Source organism: Tursiops truncatus, chromosome X (assembly GCF_011762595.2).
Source record: "Tursiops truncatus isolate mTurTru1 chromosome X, mTurTru1.mat.Y, whole genome shotgun sequence".
Lineage (NCBI taxonomy): Eukaryota > Metazoa > Chordata > Mammalia > Artiodactyla > Delphinidae > Tursiops > Tursiops truncatus.
Genome location: NC_047055.1, coordinates 102,289,474 through 102,305,579, shown reverse-complemented (window position 1 = coordinate 102,305,579; position 16,106 = coordinate 102,289,474). Strand labels below are relative to the sequence as shown.

Sequence of the window (16,106 nt, the reverse complement as noted above, 5' to 3'; positions counted from 1 at the left end):
TTGTGCTATGAGCATGAGAGGCCCTGGAAAACAGGCAGGCATCTGCGATTAGCTTCAGGCACAAGTAGACATAAAAATACGTCTATAGACGTCCTTAATCCATTCTTAAGCAACGACTGTTGAAGAGAAAGGCACTGTGCTTTTAACATTAGGGTAGTTGTATGTTTTTCCAAGTTGGTGCAAAGTGTGACATGTGGACTCTCACATGCCACCTCTGCCTCAGGGAGTTGTTCGCTGCAGTGATTGGAATTGAGACTTTCTGGCAGAGACCCAAGACCTCAATAGCAATCTGGCACTCTGTTTTTTTTTTTTTTTTTTTTTAAAAATACCGTTCCCAAAGAAATGGTGAGCGCTCAGTTGGCCAAAGCAAAGCCAGAATACCGCAGTGAAATGTGCTTTTCTTCTCTGTAATGTAATCTTTGAAAAAATATCTGGTCTACTGTACATCTGGGGTATTTTCATAGCATTAAAAAAAATCACTATTGTTTGGATTCTGTGGCTTTCTGAAAACTTATCTGACTACAATATACCTCAGGTAGTATAGATTCCAAATGCCTGTGTGACTTCAATTATATGTGCTGGCCTTTTCTAAAATGCGTTTATGAGAGACACATGTTTAGGGTGGTTAAAAATATGGTGCAACTATTTACCACAAGTTAAAATAAATTTTAAGGGGCACTTACCATCAGAATGAACCCAAGATGTCTCACATAAGAAGGCAAACCGTCAGGAGCATTCAATGCTGCACCGATTCAGGTTTCCTGTTTCTCCTCCCAGCCCACCGCTCCCTCCCTTGGACCCCACAAGCCTTGGAAGGGAGCAGTGGTGTGGACACACTGAAGATTGTTCAGCTGATTAGACCTGCATGGCATGGCACTGGCAGAACTTCCAGTATGACGTTTAAATGAATCAGTGGCTACTCCTGTCCATCTGTTGCTAAGGATCCAGAACCTTCTCATATAAGGACTCCCCACCCGTCCAAGCTGTCTCCCACAATAGTACACGCTATTGCCATCCATGGGAAAGCTTTCCTTCTTGCGTCCTTCGTACTAAACTCTTGGTAAGGACAATCTTGTTTCACTTGGGCTGTCACTCAACACTTTGTCATCCGATGTCCTTTCATTAGGTAATTCAATGTTTAGCTAATATTTCTGGTAGAACAGAAGTGTGAAGCAGCTTTCACTGTAAACCCCAGACCACATTCAGTGATAATGCTGTACCCTACCTCTAAAAGGCATTAAAAAAATCCCTCACGACTCCAAGATGCACTTTTTATCCCTAACTGGTTATTGTTCTATCTGGCTCAAAATGCCAAGTAAAGAAAAAAGCACCCTCCGAAGGGCAAGTTGAGATGACATATGCTTTTCACACACCATTTTCTAAGTGGCAGTAAAGCACACAGTTAAGAGTGTGGCTCTGGACCCAGACTGCCTGGATTCCAATCCTGGCTCTGTCACCTTGGACACATTGCTTACCCTTTCGTTGACTCAGTTTCCTTATGTGTAAAATGGGGTTAATAAGAGTACCTACCTCATAGGCTTGTCCGGAAGATTACATAATGAAAAAGATGGCAAGTGCTTAGAAAAGTCCTTGGCACACAGTAAGTGCTCAAAAAAATGTTAGCTTGAGTGGGAAAGAAAGAGTGTAGGCACCAGGAAAAAGAAAACAGAACCAAAATGAAGTCATCCCTGAAGAATAAAAACCAAGGGCACTGGCAGAAAATGCTAGGGTCCTGGAAGTAGAAGGAAGCTTTATGACTCATCAGTTATGTTCGAGGCTAAATGTATTTTGAAGGTTTTGTTTGTGTTGCAAATGGCAACAGATGATGAACTTCAGGATTCCAACCTAGGGACTACAAAGGGTTGCCATTTAAAAGAGATTCCTGTTCCCCCAACCCCTGGTCCTGTTGTCATGGTGATGACAATGACAGTGAACATTTGAGGAATGTTCCTCGTAAGCTGCAAGTGGAGAGGTGACTACCATCCTTACATGACGACACGTGTAATACACACATGGGCGTGCACACACACAATTCTTACACAAACGCCAAACATAGAAAGCGGGATGAGACAGACAGAAGCCATGGCTGTGAGCCTGAATCTCACTAACCTCTCTCATTGGCTTCCCAGGGGTATTTCTTCCTTTAATAATAGAGAGAGGAAGAGGCAGAGATATCAGAAAGGGAAAAAAAAAGCATAAATATACAGTTTCATACCAATTTGCTTCTTTTACCAAACAAATGTTGAGATGACAATTCATTTATCCCCTTCTGGAAAAAAAATAAAAACAAACAAAAAAAACCCAAAAGACACATCCAGTCAAATAACCTTTACATACACTTAAAGTCGGTGTAAACAGATAACATGATCCAGGAGACATCACTTATAGAATCCATAGAGCTCACATGTTCAACTGGATGAAAGCGGGCACAGCATAGAAATCTGACAAATCGAGCATTGTTTTCAAGGGCAACTGTAGAATCTCAAGTTTACTGTCCAAAAATCTCAGAATCTCTTTATTGTCCACTTGACAACCAACACACCAAAACAAACAGTAGTTGGTTTCAGGTGCCAAAAATCGGCACTCCAAATGCGAGGTAGAACACTGCACAGAGGCTAGACTCCATCCTCTTGGGAGAAGCTGTTCTATCTGTTAGAAGCTGAGCATGTCCATGATGGGACTGGGGGCACTGGAGAAAACTGAAACAAAGCGGGAAGGAGATAAGTCCCACTTATGGGCAAGCCACGGAGCCAGATTCAGGAATGAGTCTTCACCTTCCTCGTCATGATTCCACAGATATCAGGAGCCTTGAGGGTCAGCCAAAGACCCTCTGGCCTTGTTTGTTTTATAGAATCCTATATCTGTATGCAGTTAGTTATTTTTGAAGAGCAGGTTCTGATGAGAAAGTTTTTCTACGCTGATATTTGTAAGCGGACAGAAAATTAGGGACCGCTGACCATACCTGGCATGTCTTGGGTACGCAATTTCCGGGGTCTCCAAAGTGAAATACTGGTTTTCAAACTTTGGCTTTCGCATTGGGCCACTTCCTACAACATTCTTTTCTGCCATCCAGTATTCAGAGCAGCTACAAGCAGAGCTGTGAGAGATCTTGTGCAGCATCTCCCTTTCCCCTGACACGCTCCAAGAAGACCTACGACCCCCCTGAAACAATCTGAGTACTAGTCTAGAACGAAGAGGTATTGAGCTACTAATCCAAAAGAAACTTTTTACAACTCAAGTTTAGGGTTTAAAACTTCTGGTGTACATTTTAAGGTTTTCTAAGTATGACCCCGCCCCTGCCTTTGCCTTCTTTCTGAGTTGTCCTGAGTCAGAGATTTCTTGGGCATACAGAAACTGCATGCTTGACGATGTAAGAAACATGGTCAAGGTGTCCATGATGCTCCTCAAACCAGGAGAAAGAGAGAGGTGCTCCTCGGTTGTGGGTGTTCCCGGTGGTAGGCCCATACCAGACGACGGGGAAAAGGGAGGGGGAGAACAGCATTTCATCCTTGATGGCGCACACCAACCCCAGCGTGAATTAGTCATCCATTCTTTTTCACTTCATTAGCAACATTTAAAAAATTTCTTGTACTCCACGGTTATACTGTCTGGTGGTAGAATGAATTCTCCTCCCCTGCAAGACTGTGAGCTCCCTGAAGGCAGGGTCCGCATGTCGCTCACCTACCTCTCTCTCCCTGATATCTACTGTACCTCGACGCTACGGGGATTTGGTAAATGCTGGCTGAACTAAATGAGGCAGCCGCTAGGTCATGGCCAAGAGTCCTTTGATGATTTAGGCAACTTGGCCTTGCCTGCGATCCTTATCTTGGATGCCAAGGGCTTGTAGCTGCGTCTGGCTTGTAACTTGGGCCTATTTTTCTTTTTCTTTTTTTTTTTAAATTGAAGTATAGTTGATTTGCAATGTTGTGTTAGTTTCAGGTGTACAGCAAAGTGATCCAGTTATATATATATATATTCTTTTTCTGATTCTTTTCCCCGATAGGTTATTACAAAATATTGAGTGTAGTTCCCTGTGCTATACAGTAGGTCCTTGACTGGGGTCTATTTTTAAAACCTCAGAACCTTAGGAAGGACAGTGTTGTTAGAAAGCAATGTGATTTTAGCTTTAGAATGTAATTACGGTTCCTAGCATGATAAAGGTTATGTACCTTTAGTAATTCTTCAACAAGGCCTATTCAGAGCTCAGTATCAACTGGTCACTGCTGAAGATGAAGCAAATGATTTGGGTTTTATTTCAGGTACTTCTTCAGAAACCATGTTTTCTGTAAAATGGACCTCCCAGAGCTATGTGATCCCTGACCTCTTTCAAAATTCTCCCTCGCCACTTGGGTTCCAGTGTGCTCATTAGCATAGTACGAAGGGAGGTCCGCTTCTTGTTTAAAAAGAGTTAAATGTTTTCTATTGTATCAGAAATACTTTCTACGCTGACAAAATAGAGGCTCGCTGGTTGCACCATTAAAAACAAATTCTTTACCAATAAATAAAGTACCAAATAAAAGTTTTATGTGAAGAACACATTCTTTGGAAATGAGTCTCCTTAGACCGTCAGTTAGGGGGTCCATCTGGCAATGCAGTATGCTGTCAGGAAATGAATCAAGAGAAACAGGAAGTGTGCTGGGGAGTCCTGAGTCTAAAGAAAGGGCTTGGTCAGGTCTGGAGAAGTCTCATTTCCTCAGGCAGTACGAATTTGAGAGGATTGGCTGTAATTCATTATTCACAGTCAGAATCGCAGGACGTTACTGTTTCTGGGTATCTTTATGAGCTTCTTTGTCTCAGTTCACTGACTTTTTTAAGAAGTTAAGGACTAATGAGTCCCTTTTTAGGACTTCTGTTTCATTACAAGCGAAAGAAGATTGAAATGGCTATACTTTATTGAAAATGAAGGATCTTTGGTGAAGACGGATATAAACGCATAAATCAATTCAAAAGCACAGTTTTCTTGGGCTGAAAGTTGATCAGCACTGAAATCTGTGACTGTATATATGTGATGAGCTAGAGTGGATAACAATTTAATGATGTAAAGTCGGGGTTGGCACATTTTCTCTGTAAAGGGCCAGATAGTTAAATACTTTGGGCTTTGCCAGTCACACAGTCTCCGTAGCGGCTCTTCACAACTACTCTGCCACAACTACTCTGCCCTTGGAGTGAGAAAGCCCCCCGCAGACAATATGTAAATGAATGGGGGTGGCTATGTTATGATGGAACCTTATTTATAAAGATTTGGCCCGTGGACTGCAGTTTGCCGGCCCCTGGTGTAAAGGAGCAACAGCTCAAATCCGTTCTGGAAGCCGAGAGGAAAGGGAAGGGAGCCTGCAAGGGGGGCCGGGATGCTTCCATCTGTCTTTGTTCTTTATGTTGCTTTTCCATAAAAGAGTCATGGACAAGACTTGAGTTTTAGAAGATGGCAGGTTTTGCAAAGCGGTTGGCTTTCTAATTTAGAGGCATTTAACAGAATGTATGTGGCCTTATTTAGGAGGGGAGAGTATGAGAGGGAGAGGATGGCTTGGGCTGTTGGGGATAAAAATAATGTGGCACAGGTCAGCAGGTAAGAGATTATACAGGCAGCGGCAATACCGGCATAACAGTGCTAACTGCTTCCTGAGTTCTCTTACCTGCACTAAGAGCTCATCTTGGATCCTATCATTAATCGATGTACAGTGGCACCTAATTGTTAGAGACCAATACCATACCCCTCACTAGCGAAGCGTTTTCTTTCAGGAATGCACACGCATCGAACAAACTCTTAGTGAGACTGCTAAATGATCAGAGACGTATGGACAGATCGCTTAAAGAGTTGATTTTAAAATGATGTTTGTTGTTCGTTCTACCCATGTAGCCTCCCTACAGAATAATGGTGGAGATTTCGAAAGTGTCCTGTGGTAGGTAATGCCTTTTATTACAGTGGAATTCGACTTCTACATCTATTTATAGGCAGAGGGAGAGATTATATAGGTAGATTAAATAGGTTAGATAGAAATTGGCTAACATTCTGTGTTTAATGTACACCAAGGCCCTCAAGCTCCTCAGGTGGTTGTGCATAACTAACGAGAGCTAGAGATTCATCAGAAAAGATAGGCTCGCAAAGCTAAACGGGCACACATTCACGCCTTGAACTCCCTGCGGTTTATAGTGGCTACGAGGCAGGATACTGCTGGCTATCACTTGATCACTAAGCGGAGAGGCGTGCAGCCTCCTTTATTAATTTGTATAACAGTTTAGCAAGGCCATCAAGATAAGAGCTGAAGCCTAGAAGCCTAATTGAACCTGCGGAAGAGCCATGAACGAGGCTCTTCACTTCTTTGGGCATCCAGGTACTTCTAGTGGAAATGAGGGGTGAAGATTAGCTGATACCTGAAGACTTAGCACTAAGTCAAAAACTGTGGGAAAGGGTAACAAAAAAGTTGTGAATTTAAAGTACACAAGACCTCCCCTATCTATATGCTTTATATTTATGAAAAACATAATATTGAAAAAACGGCTTTTCCTCTGTGGGCGATTATCTAGCAGGGTTAAGTAAACCAGGAGGTGGTATTTAATAGCACATTTCCACTAAATGTCAGACCTCTGGCTCTAACATCTGTTTTAAGTTACGAAAACAGCTGTCCGAAACAGCTGTAGCAAGCATGAACTTCATTTTGCGTAACGCCAACAATGGGAACGTGGATGCAGACTTAGATAGAAAGTACAGTGTTCTCTAAGATACTAGCAAGGTCTTGGCAGAAGCTTCCGTGGTAAAACTTTTAAAATATAATTTTTGTCAAAAAGATATTCACCAAAAAAAAAATCCAGTGTCATTATAAATAAAAATAATCAAATAATAGTAACAGCAAACTGAAAAAAAAAAAATTCACCTGGGCAAGGAAAACTGAGATCAGTTAGATCAGTATTTTTAAACAACTGGATCAGAAAATCAATATAGTGGGTTGCAACCAGCATTTTATTTTTAAATAAAGAAAACAGAGAAACAGTGTGAATTATACGTAGTAAAGAAAGTATTGTTTCATGAAACTTCTGATCTTTGTATGTATACGTGACTATATACATATATGTGTGGTGTATATATGGTGGGTACGTACATATTTGTGTGTACATACATATGCAAATAACTTGTTTTATATCTTTACCCCGGTTTAAGACGTAAAATGTTTCTCTTATTATGGATAATGGTCAGAAAAGGTCAAAAGCTACGGTTTTGAACATCAAAGACATTAAGATGAACTTTCAAGACCCTTCCAATTTGGGAGAGTCTCTAATCCTGAGACGTTAAGAATCTCAAGATTTTTGGCTTAATATCAACTTAACATACCTACTAATTGGTAAGATATTCCCATTAAATCCTACTCTCTCTCTCTCTATATATACGTATATATGTATATATATACGTATATATATATTCTCCATTCTTTCAAAATGAATAAATGCCTTTAGTTAGAAATAAAGCATCCAAAAAACCACTGTTTAAAAATTTTTATTTTTTGTGGGGAAGTAGAAAAGAACAGCTTTATTGCAGGGCGCCAGCAAGGAGTCCGGGGCAGCTACTGCTTAAAAGACCCTGAAAGTCCCCGAAGGCTTTCAGGGAAGGGTTTATAAAGACAGTGTGAGGCAGGGGGTTGTGGGGTGTGTGATCAGCTCATGAACACTCTTCTGACTGGTCGGTGGTGAGGTAATTGGGAGTCGGCATCACCAACCTCTGGTTGCAACCCGTCTGGGGTCTACGTGCTTGAAAAACCACTTTTTAGAGTGCATCGACGATCAGCCTATTTTCACAATGACAAGACTTTTTATCCATTTAAATGTATGGAGAAATAGGTGTGACATTGTGATTTATGAGAGGAAATATATATTTAGTCTTCGTCCCCCTTCCAGGCACAGCGCTCCTAAAACCCTTGGAATGTCCTGTGATGAGCAGCAGCAAGGTGTCTTTTGTTACGTTATCAAGGTGACTTCTGGAAAGCACCTAAGGATGGGGGCTGCTTGCCAGGGGAGCCAACCAAGTGATCAGAGGGTTGGAACTTTTCACTCCTACCCCATGATGTCCAGGGAGAGGAGAGGGGCTGGAGATTGAGTTCAGTCACCAGTGGCCAATGATTTAATCATTCATGCCTATGTAATGAAGCCTCCTTATAAACCCAAAAGGACAGGGTTAGGAGAGCTTCCGGGTTGGTGAACACGTGGAGATGTGGTGAGAGTGGTGTGCCCAGAGAGGGCATGGAAGCTCTGCATCCTTTCCCCGTGCCTTGCCCTACGCATCTCATCCATCTGGCTGTTTCTGAGTTAGACCCTTTTATAAGAAACCAGTGATCTAGTAAGTAACATGTTTCTCTGAGTTCTGTGCCCTGCTCGAGCAAATTAATCGAACCCAAAGAGCGGGTTGTTGGAATCTCTAGTCTATAGCCAGTGGGTCAGAAGCCCAGCTAACAACCTGGACTTAAAATTGGCAGTCTGAAGTAGGAGGGGAGGGGCAGTCTTGTGGGACTGAGACCTTAACGGGTGGAATTGGATCCTGTCTCTGGGTAGACAGAGTCAGAATCGAGGTAAATTGTAGGACACCCAGCTGGTATATGAGAATTGTTCGGTGGTGTGGGAAAAGAACCCCACACATTGGAATTGGGTGCAGAATCATAAGGGGCCTATGATAAGGTATAATTTGGTAGGAAGTAGAAAAGAAAATGTCAAGGTCACAGCATCACAGGAAGACCAGCCAGCTGTTCTAGCACCTTATCTACTCTCGTTATGAGGATTTTGTTTGTTTGTTTATTTGATTGTTTTCTTCAGGAAAATGAGTGAATTCTCTCAGGGCACCAGGGTACTACTGAGTAAGTAGGAACTTGGTTAATGGAACGGGTATCAGACAAATCCTGCTTATCCCCTATTTGAGAACTCAAATTAGCACTCAGGGGATGATATGCTTCCATAAGCACTAATTTAGTAAACACTACCCAGGCGGCCTGAATAGAGTTTCCTAGGTTTTCCATATAAGTAAATTAACATCAGACAAGTAAATACAACATCAGAGAGGCTGACTGCCAAATACCATATCAGAGGAGGTATATTTCTGATCTTTCATACCCATGTGGTATCTAGCTTCAAGGAGTCTAAAAGGGGGATGCCGGGAGAGGGTGCAAAGATCTCACCTTAAGATGATTAGGATGGCCCAGAGACCCAGTACAAAAAAGCTGCCGCTGGGGAAACAGAGCCATGAGCCCTGCTGTGGCCTCTCCTCTGATACTCTAGTTGTTCAGATGTGACAGAAATGCCCAGGGCTGCCACTGACTTCCCACAGAGCAGGTAAACAACCTTTCGGGTCAAGGAGCAGGGAGGAGGCGCATGTCTATGACCTTCAAGGGGAAGCCTGGGGTCAGTGAAATGTGTGTGAGATGCGGGGCCCAAAGTTCTGGCCCCATGAGTAGCTGTGTGATCTTGAGGAAGACACTTGCTCTGCTTGAGGCTAAGCCATTCCTATTTATCTAGAAGGGGGTTTCTAGGATTCTCTCACGTCACAGACGTCTCCATTACAGCAGTAATACTACTGTGCTGTGGTATGAACTTCTCGGGAAGGCTGCATCCCCAACTGACCGTAAGCACCTTGACGGCAAAGAACTTGGCATTTCTACTTTGCATCCCTGACACCTCCGCTGGTACATAGTAGGTGCTAGCAAAAGCTGGCAGGATCAAGGTGAATGTGTTTGATTTACGTCAAACCAGCGTGTGGTCTTCTCATTATGAATCATGGCATTTTGGGAGAGGAGGCAGTGAAGATAGGATGGAGAAGAGGCTGGCAGGTGTGGGATAAGGAGGTGGGTGGAAGACAGAAGACTTTTATCTGTTAAAATCAACACATCAGAGGCGCTCAGCGGTGAAAAGATGGCTGGTGCAGACATTTAAAATTAGCTTCCCCTGACGGTTCCTTAGCAACGCTCTATCAGAACATTATTGCTTTTAATGTGCACCACACAACGTTCACTTGCACATGAAATAGCTGGGAAATGGCCATTGTTAACTGACACTGAACAAAAAGATAGGAACAACACAGGACTCAAAACAGCCTCCTCATTGCCCTTGTGGAGAGGAGCAAACAGCCAGATTCTCGGCCGCCCTTCCCTCCCTGGCAGCCCATTAGGGGTGCCAATCACTGGCCGCAAAGCCTTGTGCTTCCCCCCCACCCTTGGTTCTCTAGCGTATCCCTCTATTTGCTCACAGGTGACTGCTGCCATTCTTTTTTTAACTGAAGTATAACTGACATACGCCATTGTATTAGTGTCAGGTGTACAACCTAGTGACTTGACATTTGTATGCACTGTGACATGATCACCCGATAGGTCTATTTACCATCTGTCCCCATACAAATGTACAATATTTTTTCTCTCGTGATGAGAACTCTGAAGATTTTCTTTCTTAGCAACTTGCACACTTGGAATACAATAGTATTGAGTCGAGCGTCCATGCTGTCTGCCATTCTTTTTATTCATTGAAGGGGGTGGGTCAGTGACCTGTTTTATGTTAGGGCAGTGAACCACTAGAAATAGTCCAAAACACTAACAACGGCAGCAAAATAGCTCCTTGGATGAAGTAAGGCATCTGAAGCTCATACCGGCTGGTAGGAAAATTCAGTGCGGTAAAATGCTGTATTTTTGGTATGAGGGCAAAATATTCAAAGTCAAAGTGATGGGAGAAATAATTTTAATGTTCGATAATATTAATATTCAGATATATTAACATTTAAATGAAATAATATTAGTGTCTTTCTTTGTGAAAATTGTATTCTATCTATGCAAATGAAGAGAGTAACGAACTAGTACATAGAGATTTAATTGTACTTATGTGTAAGTGATGGGGTAAGACACAGTTTTCAAATATACATAAAAGGCATGAGATTGCAAGCCCGAGTTCCCACCACCACTGTACGCTAGGCCTATCGCAGACCGTGCTGTATCACGTAGCAGCGGTACGTCCCTGGCAAAGGCACCATCAGGGCATTAATCTCCTCGTCTGTAAAAGTCACTTAACAACTGCTCTTAAGTAAAAGCTATCTCATAATTAACTCTTCAGGCTAATGTGCCAAGCAAGGAAGATATCGATACTGTATAAACATAAGTTACTATTCTTATTTCTAGAAACACCTTGATTACACAGGTATTTGAATTGGAAATACTCCAAACCAGAAATTCACACTCGAAGACAAAATCGTCTCCCAGTGACCCCAAACTGGCATTCTGTCAGCACCTGTTTACGTAAACATGGAAACTACACATGCTAGTTGGGTATGGAAACGAGTGGCCTACTTCCAGGAAGTTTGAGTGACTTCTGGGTACTGGCGCTTACCTCTCGAACTAGGGAAGGAGTTGTTGAGTTGCTCCATCACTTCTTCTAACCCTGTGCTTGTGTCCTGGGGAGGACTGAGAAGATCTTCCTCGCCTTAATGAAAGCAAACACAAACAATGGCAAATTACACTTGAGAAAATACAGATACCGGAGAAAAGGTTCATGACGCCATTTAAAAATCCATTATTAATTCATTTTCACTCCTTCATCAATAACATAAATAAAAATAACCCCTCAAGCTTAATAATTAGGGAACAGTTCCTTCACGGGAAAAAGAATCTCATGCAGGGATTTATCTACGTCATTATCTTTGGAAAAGAAAACTGTGTATCTGCTTAGAAGTTAAAGTTGCCCTAAGTTTCTTATGCCCCATTAACAAACGTGAAATGTTTTTCTTTGTAATAAAAGATGATTATAGCACATTTGCAGCGTGTCTCTTCAACACAAAAGAAGCCCGTGACATTCTGCATTCACTTTAGGAAGGTAAGGAGTGGAGACACTGAGGTATTTTTTCCATTCTTTACTGTGACATTTAACAAGACATACAGAGAAAACTCAAGTACCTTTAAAGTCCACTGTAATAGGGAGAAATAAAAGTTGTATGTGCCCTACATAGGAAATGAAATATAGATATTCTAAGGACTGTGTATATGGACATACCGGGAAGTTATGTTCCTCTCCTATTTGTTCCGTGGGGTTACTTCTTCATAATTATGTTTTTAGAGGCTTACAAAGGGAAACTTTTTAACAAAATTTTTGAGCATTTGTTTATGTGAGGAGAGAAGGATGATTTGGAAGGAAGGGAGTTTAGGGATGGATGGTTTTCTTCTGGGGATGGGAGTCTCCTTGTAGATTTTGTTGATCTGTGTCTCGACTGTTTACTCATGTGTCAAAGAAATACACCTCAAACAGCATTTGCAGTAAGGGAGAAATTTCTTAAGTGCAAACAAAATTGTTTTGAACTTTGAAGGTCCTTTGAAACTAATTTTTCATAACATTCAATCTTCCAACAGTGAAAATAACTTCTTTTCAAGCTCTGTTTGTTGAGCACATTGTCACTTCCATTTAAAACAAGACCTTGCTTCAGCAGATCAACAAAAATATACACGCTTAAGGGGTTGACAACCTCTGGTTCACATGTGACTTGAAAATGACTGGGGAGCCAGTGATGTAATGACTTAAATATGCCTGCCTGTCGTTTCCTTTGGTCTATGCCACTTGGATTTTCATCTCTGATCATAATCCCGCATTTATTACCAAGTGTTCATCCTTCTTTCTTAAAGCACAAGCTAAAAGAATCCTTGGCAGTGCTCACCATTTAGACAAAATCCTATCCTAGGTGGATGTGAGGCTGTATACCATTATTAGAAAGGAGGGCTAAGGACCTGGGGTAGACAGAACCCCTCTGATTCTGTGAGTCTCCTGGTAACATACCATAGGAACCCTCTTTGAAGTACTAAGGACAGGAAATGATTGCTATTCAGGTTATAAGGTGAAAAGGAAGTTAGATTATCTATCCATCCACATGCACATACTACTTGCTGATATTTATGCCTTTAGAAATGAAAAAATGAAATTCAGCATCTTTAGTTTCTTTTTGCCTGTGGGTTTTTAAATTTTATTTATTTATTTAATTTTATTTATTTATTTTTGGCTGCGCTGGGTCTTCGTTGCTGCGTGCGGGCTTTCTCTAGTTGCAGCGAGCAGGGGCTACTCTTCACTGTGGTGCGTGGGCTTCTCATCGCAGTGCCTTCTCTTGTTGCGAGCACACGCTCTAGGGTGCATGGGCTTCAGTAGTTGTGGCACACGGGCTCTAGAGCGCAGGTTCAGTAGTTGTGGCACACGGGCTTAGTTGCTCCCCGGCATGCGGTAACTTCCCGGACCAGGGCTCGAACCCATGTCCCCTGAATTGGCAGGCGGATTCTTAACCACTGTGCCACCAGGGAAGCCCCTTGCCCGTGGTTTTAAACTACCATCATCTGGAAAGGATGGAGTGAATGAAATGTTGCCAGAAGGAACAGGATGCTGACAGCTGCAGGGTTGATTACATTTCTGTTCCATTACCAATGCAAAATTTTGCCGAATTGGGGAACACGAGGCATTTTTAATGGTGTCAAGTCCACTTTAGTGATAGTATGCCTTATAGAATAAATTGGAACCAAAAGAGACACTCATGAGCAATGATGTTAATATTTCTGACAGTTTAATTAGCTCATACTGGAGCTCTAGGAACTCAACTCTACTGTCTTAAGGTTTAGGTACAGTTCAGTGAAGTGACTGACATTCTTCTCCCTGAATTACTTCAAGGATCAAAAGAAGGTATAAACCTAATGATGTCAACCAGTCATAACTATCAGCTGTGAGTCTCAAATGCAAGTGTCCAAGTACAAAGGTAAACTTGGCTTCTTTGTTTTGCTGGAAACTTTCATGGCAGTTTCATGTATCCATTCAAACAGTTTTTGGGGGCCTATTACATCGTAGGTAGAAAATAAACAAGTAAAATATAATCTTTTCTTCTTTTCTCAAGATTTTCACAGTTAAAACTCCTTTGGGTTTAACTAATCTCCTTTAAAAGTGGAAATCAGAATTATCACATGTATGCGTGAGTAAGAAGTGAATCAACCACTGAAAAATGCTTAAGGCCTAATATTTTCTGTGTCAGATTATACTGGAAAAGTGAAAACCGCTAAATGACACCTGAAATTAAAGTAATGCCACCAGACTATTCAATACTGAGCCAGATTTTAAATGTTAAAAAAAAAAGCCGTAAAAATTTCAAAACAGATTTATTTATATATTCAAGTACTTATCAAAAGCCAACTATGTGCCAGGCAATGTTCTGAGTACTGGGATTATAGCAGTACACAACCAAAAAGCTGGCTCCGCGGAACTCACATCCTTATGGAGGCACTCAGGCCTCAGAAAAGAGGGTTAGGGAGGGGCAGTGAGGAAGACTCTTCAGAAAGGGGAGTCTAAGAGCCCTCGTTAATAAGGGGCAGATGAGCCAAAATGTTAGGGACTTGAGGCTGGGAGCCACGTAGATATTTGAAGGAAGAGTGCATGAGACAGAGGGAATAGGAAATGCAGACTCTGAGAGGAGAGTGTGATTGGCTTGCTCACGGAAGAGCAAGAAGATGGCCAGTACGTACAAAGTAAAGTGACCGAGTGTTGGGGGGAACGTGCTTCTCTGGCTCAGGAATTTAGACATGGTCACATAACCTGCTTTGGCCAATGGAATGTTAGATATGACATAAGCAGAGCCTCGTAATGTGCTTAAGTGGTTGGGCTTGCTTTCTTGTGCTTATGTGCCATAAGAAGTACATGGTCCAGTGGTCTTCTGACCCAAGGGGGATGAGAGACATGTGGGACAGACTTGACCCCAACCCACAACTTGGAGTCCAGCCTAGTTGAGCTCCAGCACAACTCCAATCAACCAACAAGACGGCCTGAATGAAAAATATGTAACTTGAGAATTTTCCGATTATTTTGTTACAAAGCAATAGCTGATTGATATACTCTGTTTTAAGGCATCGAACCAGCAAGATACCAATATTTATGGGTTATCTAATCATATGCTGATATGTGGCTATAACATTATAGGCGGCCCAAAAATGTTGACTCTAACAATACTGGTGACCACAAGCCTCCTCCCCCCCACACAAAAAAAACCTCAAGAAAATATTTATTGAGTCCCAAGTGTGTACACTGGGAACTTGGCCAGCCCTCATCCCTACTTCACTGATCCATTGCCTGCTCAAATAGCGCTGCTAATGGTTCAGGGATTTCTAACTTAGGTAATGGCAATTCTTCAGCATTAACACTTCAATTTGATTCTATTCTGAGGTGATCCCCACAGATATGCATAAAAATCCTTTTTGGATTATTGGCCCTAGTTTTCATGGTTTGTCTGAAGTTGGTCCAAAGAAATGACTGAAACATTAAAAAAAATGAATGTTTCAAGATAAGGGAAGACATAGTCAAAGTTAAAATAGCACTCTGATATAGCATAATATGATAGACACTGCTGAAGTGAAGAAAAAGGAGATGACTCAGTTTAATCTGAGATCAAAGAAGTGAAATGGTTTGCTATAGGCAAGATATTCTTTAATTCTTCTGAAATTCACCATGGTTTCAGGCTTTCTAGACGGGATGATATCTAACTCACTTCCCTTTCCTCAATTCAAATGATGATAAGGGTTTAACTTGCTTAAAAAGTGACTTTAGCCAGAATTGATGTAAGCTGAGACACAAGAATCCTTACACCTATGATTTTTGTTTACACCCAAGCAACCTATTTTCTCTTTATACAAAAGGAAGCTGTGTATTAGAACACTATTTTGTCTTAAAAAGGGGGCTGTGTATGAGCAAATATGCCCACCCCTATTTTTCTTTGGATTGCTTATCTAAATCATATATTTTGTTTTTAACCAATTTCCAACTTGATGTGTGACTACTTTGTCATTCCCGCCTTTCTCTAGTTTTCCTTAAGAAAAAAAAGATCTATCCAGTACCTGATATTTACCTTCAGTGACTTTGTGAAATTATGACTTGGGGTAGATGGTTTCAATTTTACATAAAAATGCTGTCTTTAAGTTCTTTACTATATTAACGGTATACAATGATGATGTTGATTACTAGTTGGTTAGTGATGAAAGATATTGAAATTAGTAGCTATTATTCGTTTGTAAAATTTTTATTGAGATATAATTGACATGGAACGTATTAACTTTAGGTGTACAACATAATTATTTGAAATAAGTATA

General features: G+C 41.4%; 1 protein-coding gene and 1 long non-coding RNA gene across 8 annotated transcripts in view; one reads left to right on the top strand and one right to left on the bottom strand.

Moving 5' to 3' along the window:
* Positions 1-16,106, bottom strand: part of DMD (dystrophin) — a 736,567-nt gene that overhangs the window by 5,412 nt on the left and 715,049 nt on the right. For 4 of the 7 annotated variants that reach the window (XM_033849482.2, XM_073799481.1, XM_019941878.3 and 1 more), the window contains 2 exons: positions 11,344-11,436; positions 2,110-2,141 (listed from right to left, as the gene is read on the bottom strand). In XM_033849482.2, coding sequence (XP_033705373.2) covers positions 2,110-2,141; positions 11,344-11,436 — 125 coding nt within the window. The remainder of the gene's footprint in view (positions 1-2,109; positions 2,142-11,343; positions 11,437-16,106) is intronic. The other 3 variants (XM_073799480.1, XM_019941867.3, XM_033849484.2) reach the window with 1 other exon arrangement.
* The window catches only part of LOC141277634 (uncharacterized), a 204,620-nt gene that overhangs the window by 178,497 nt on the left and 10,017 nt on the right, over positions 1-16,106 (top strand). The gene's annotated exons all lie outside the window — the stretch shown is intronic.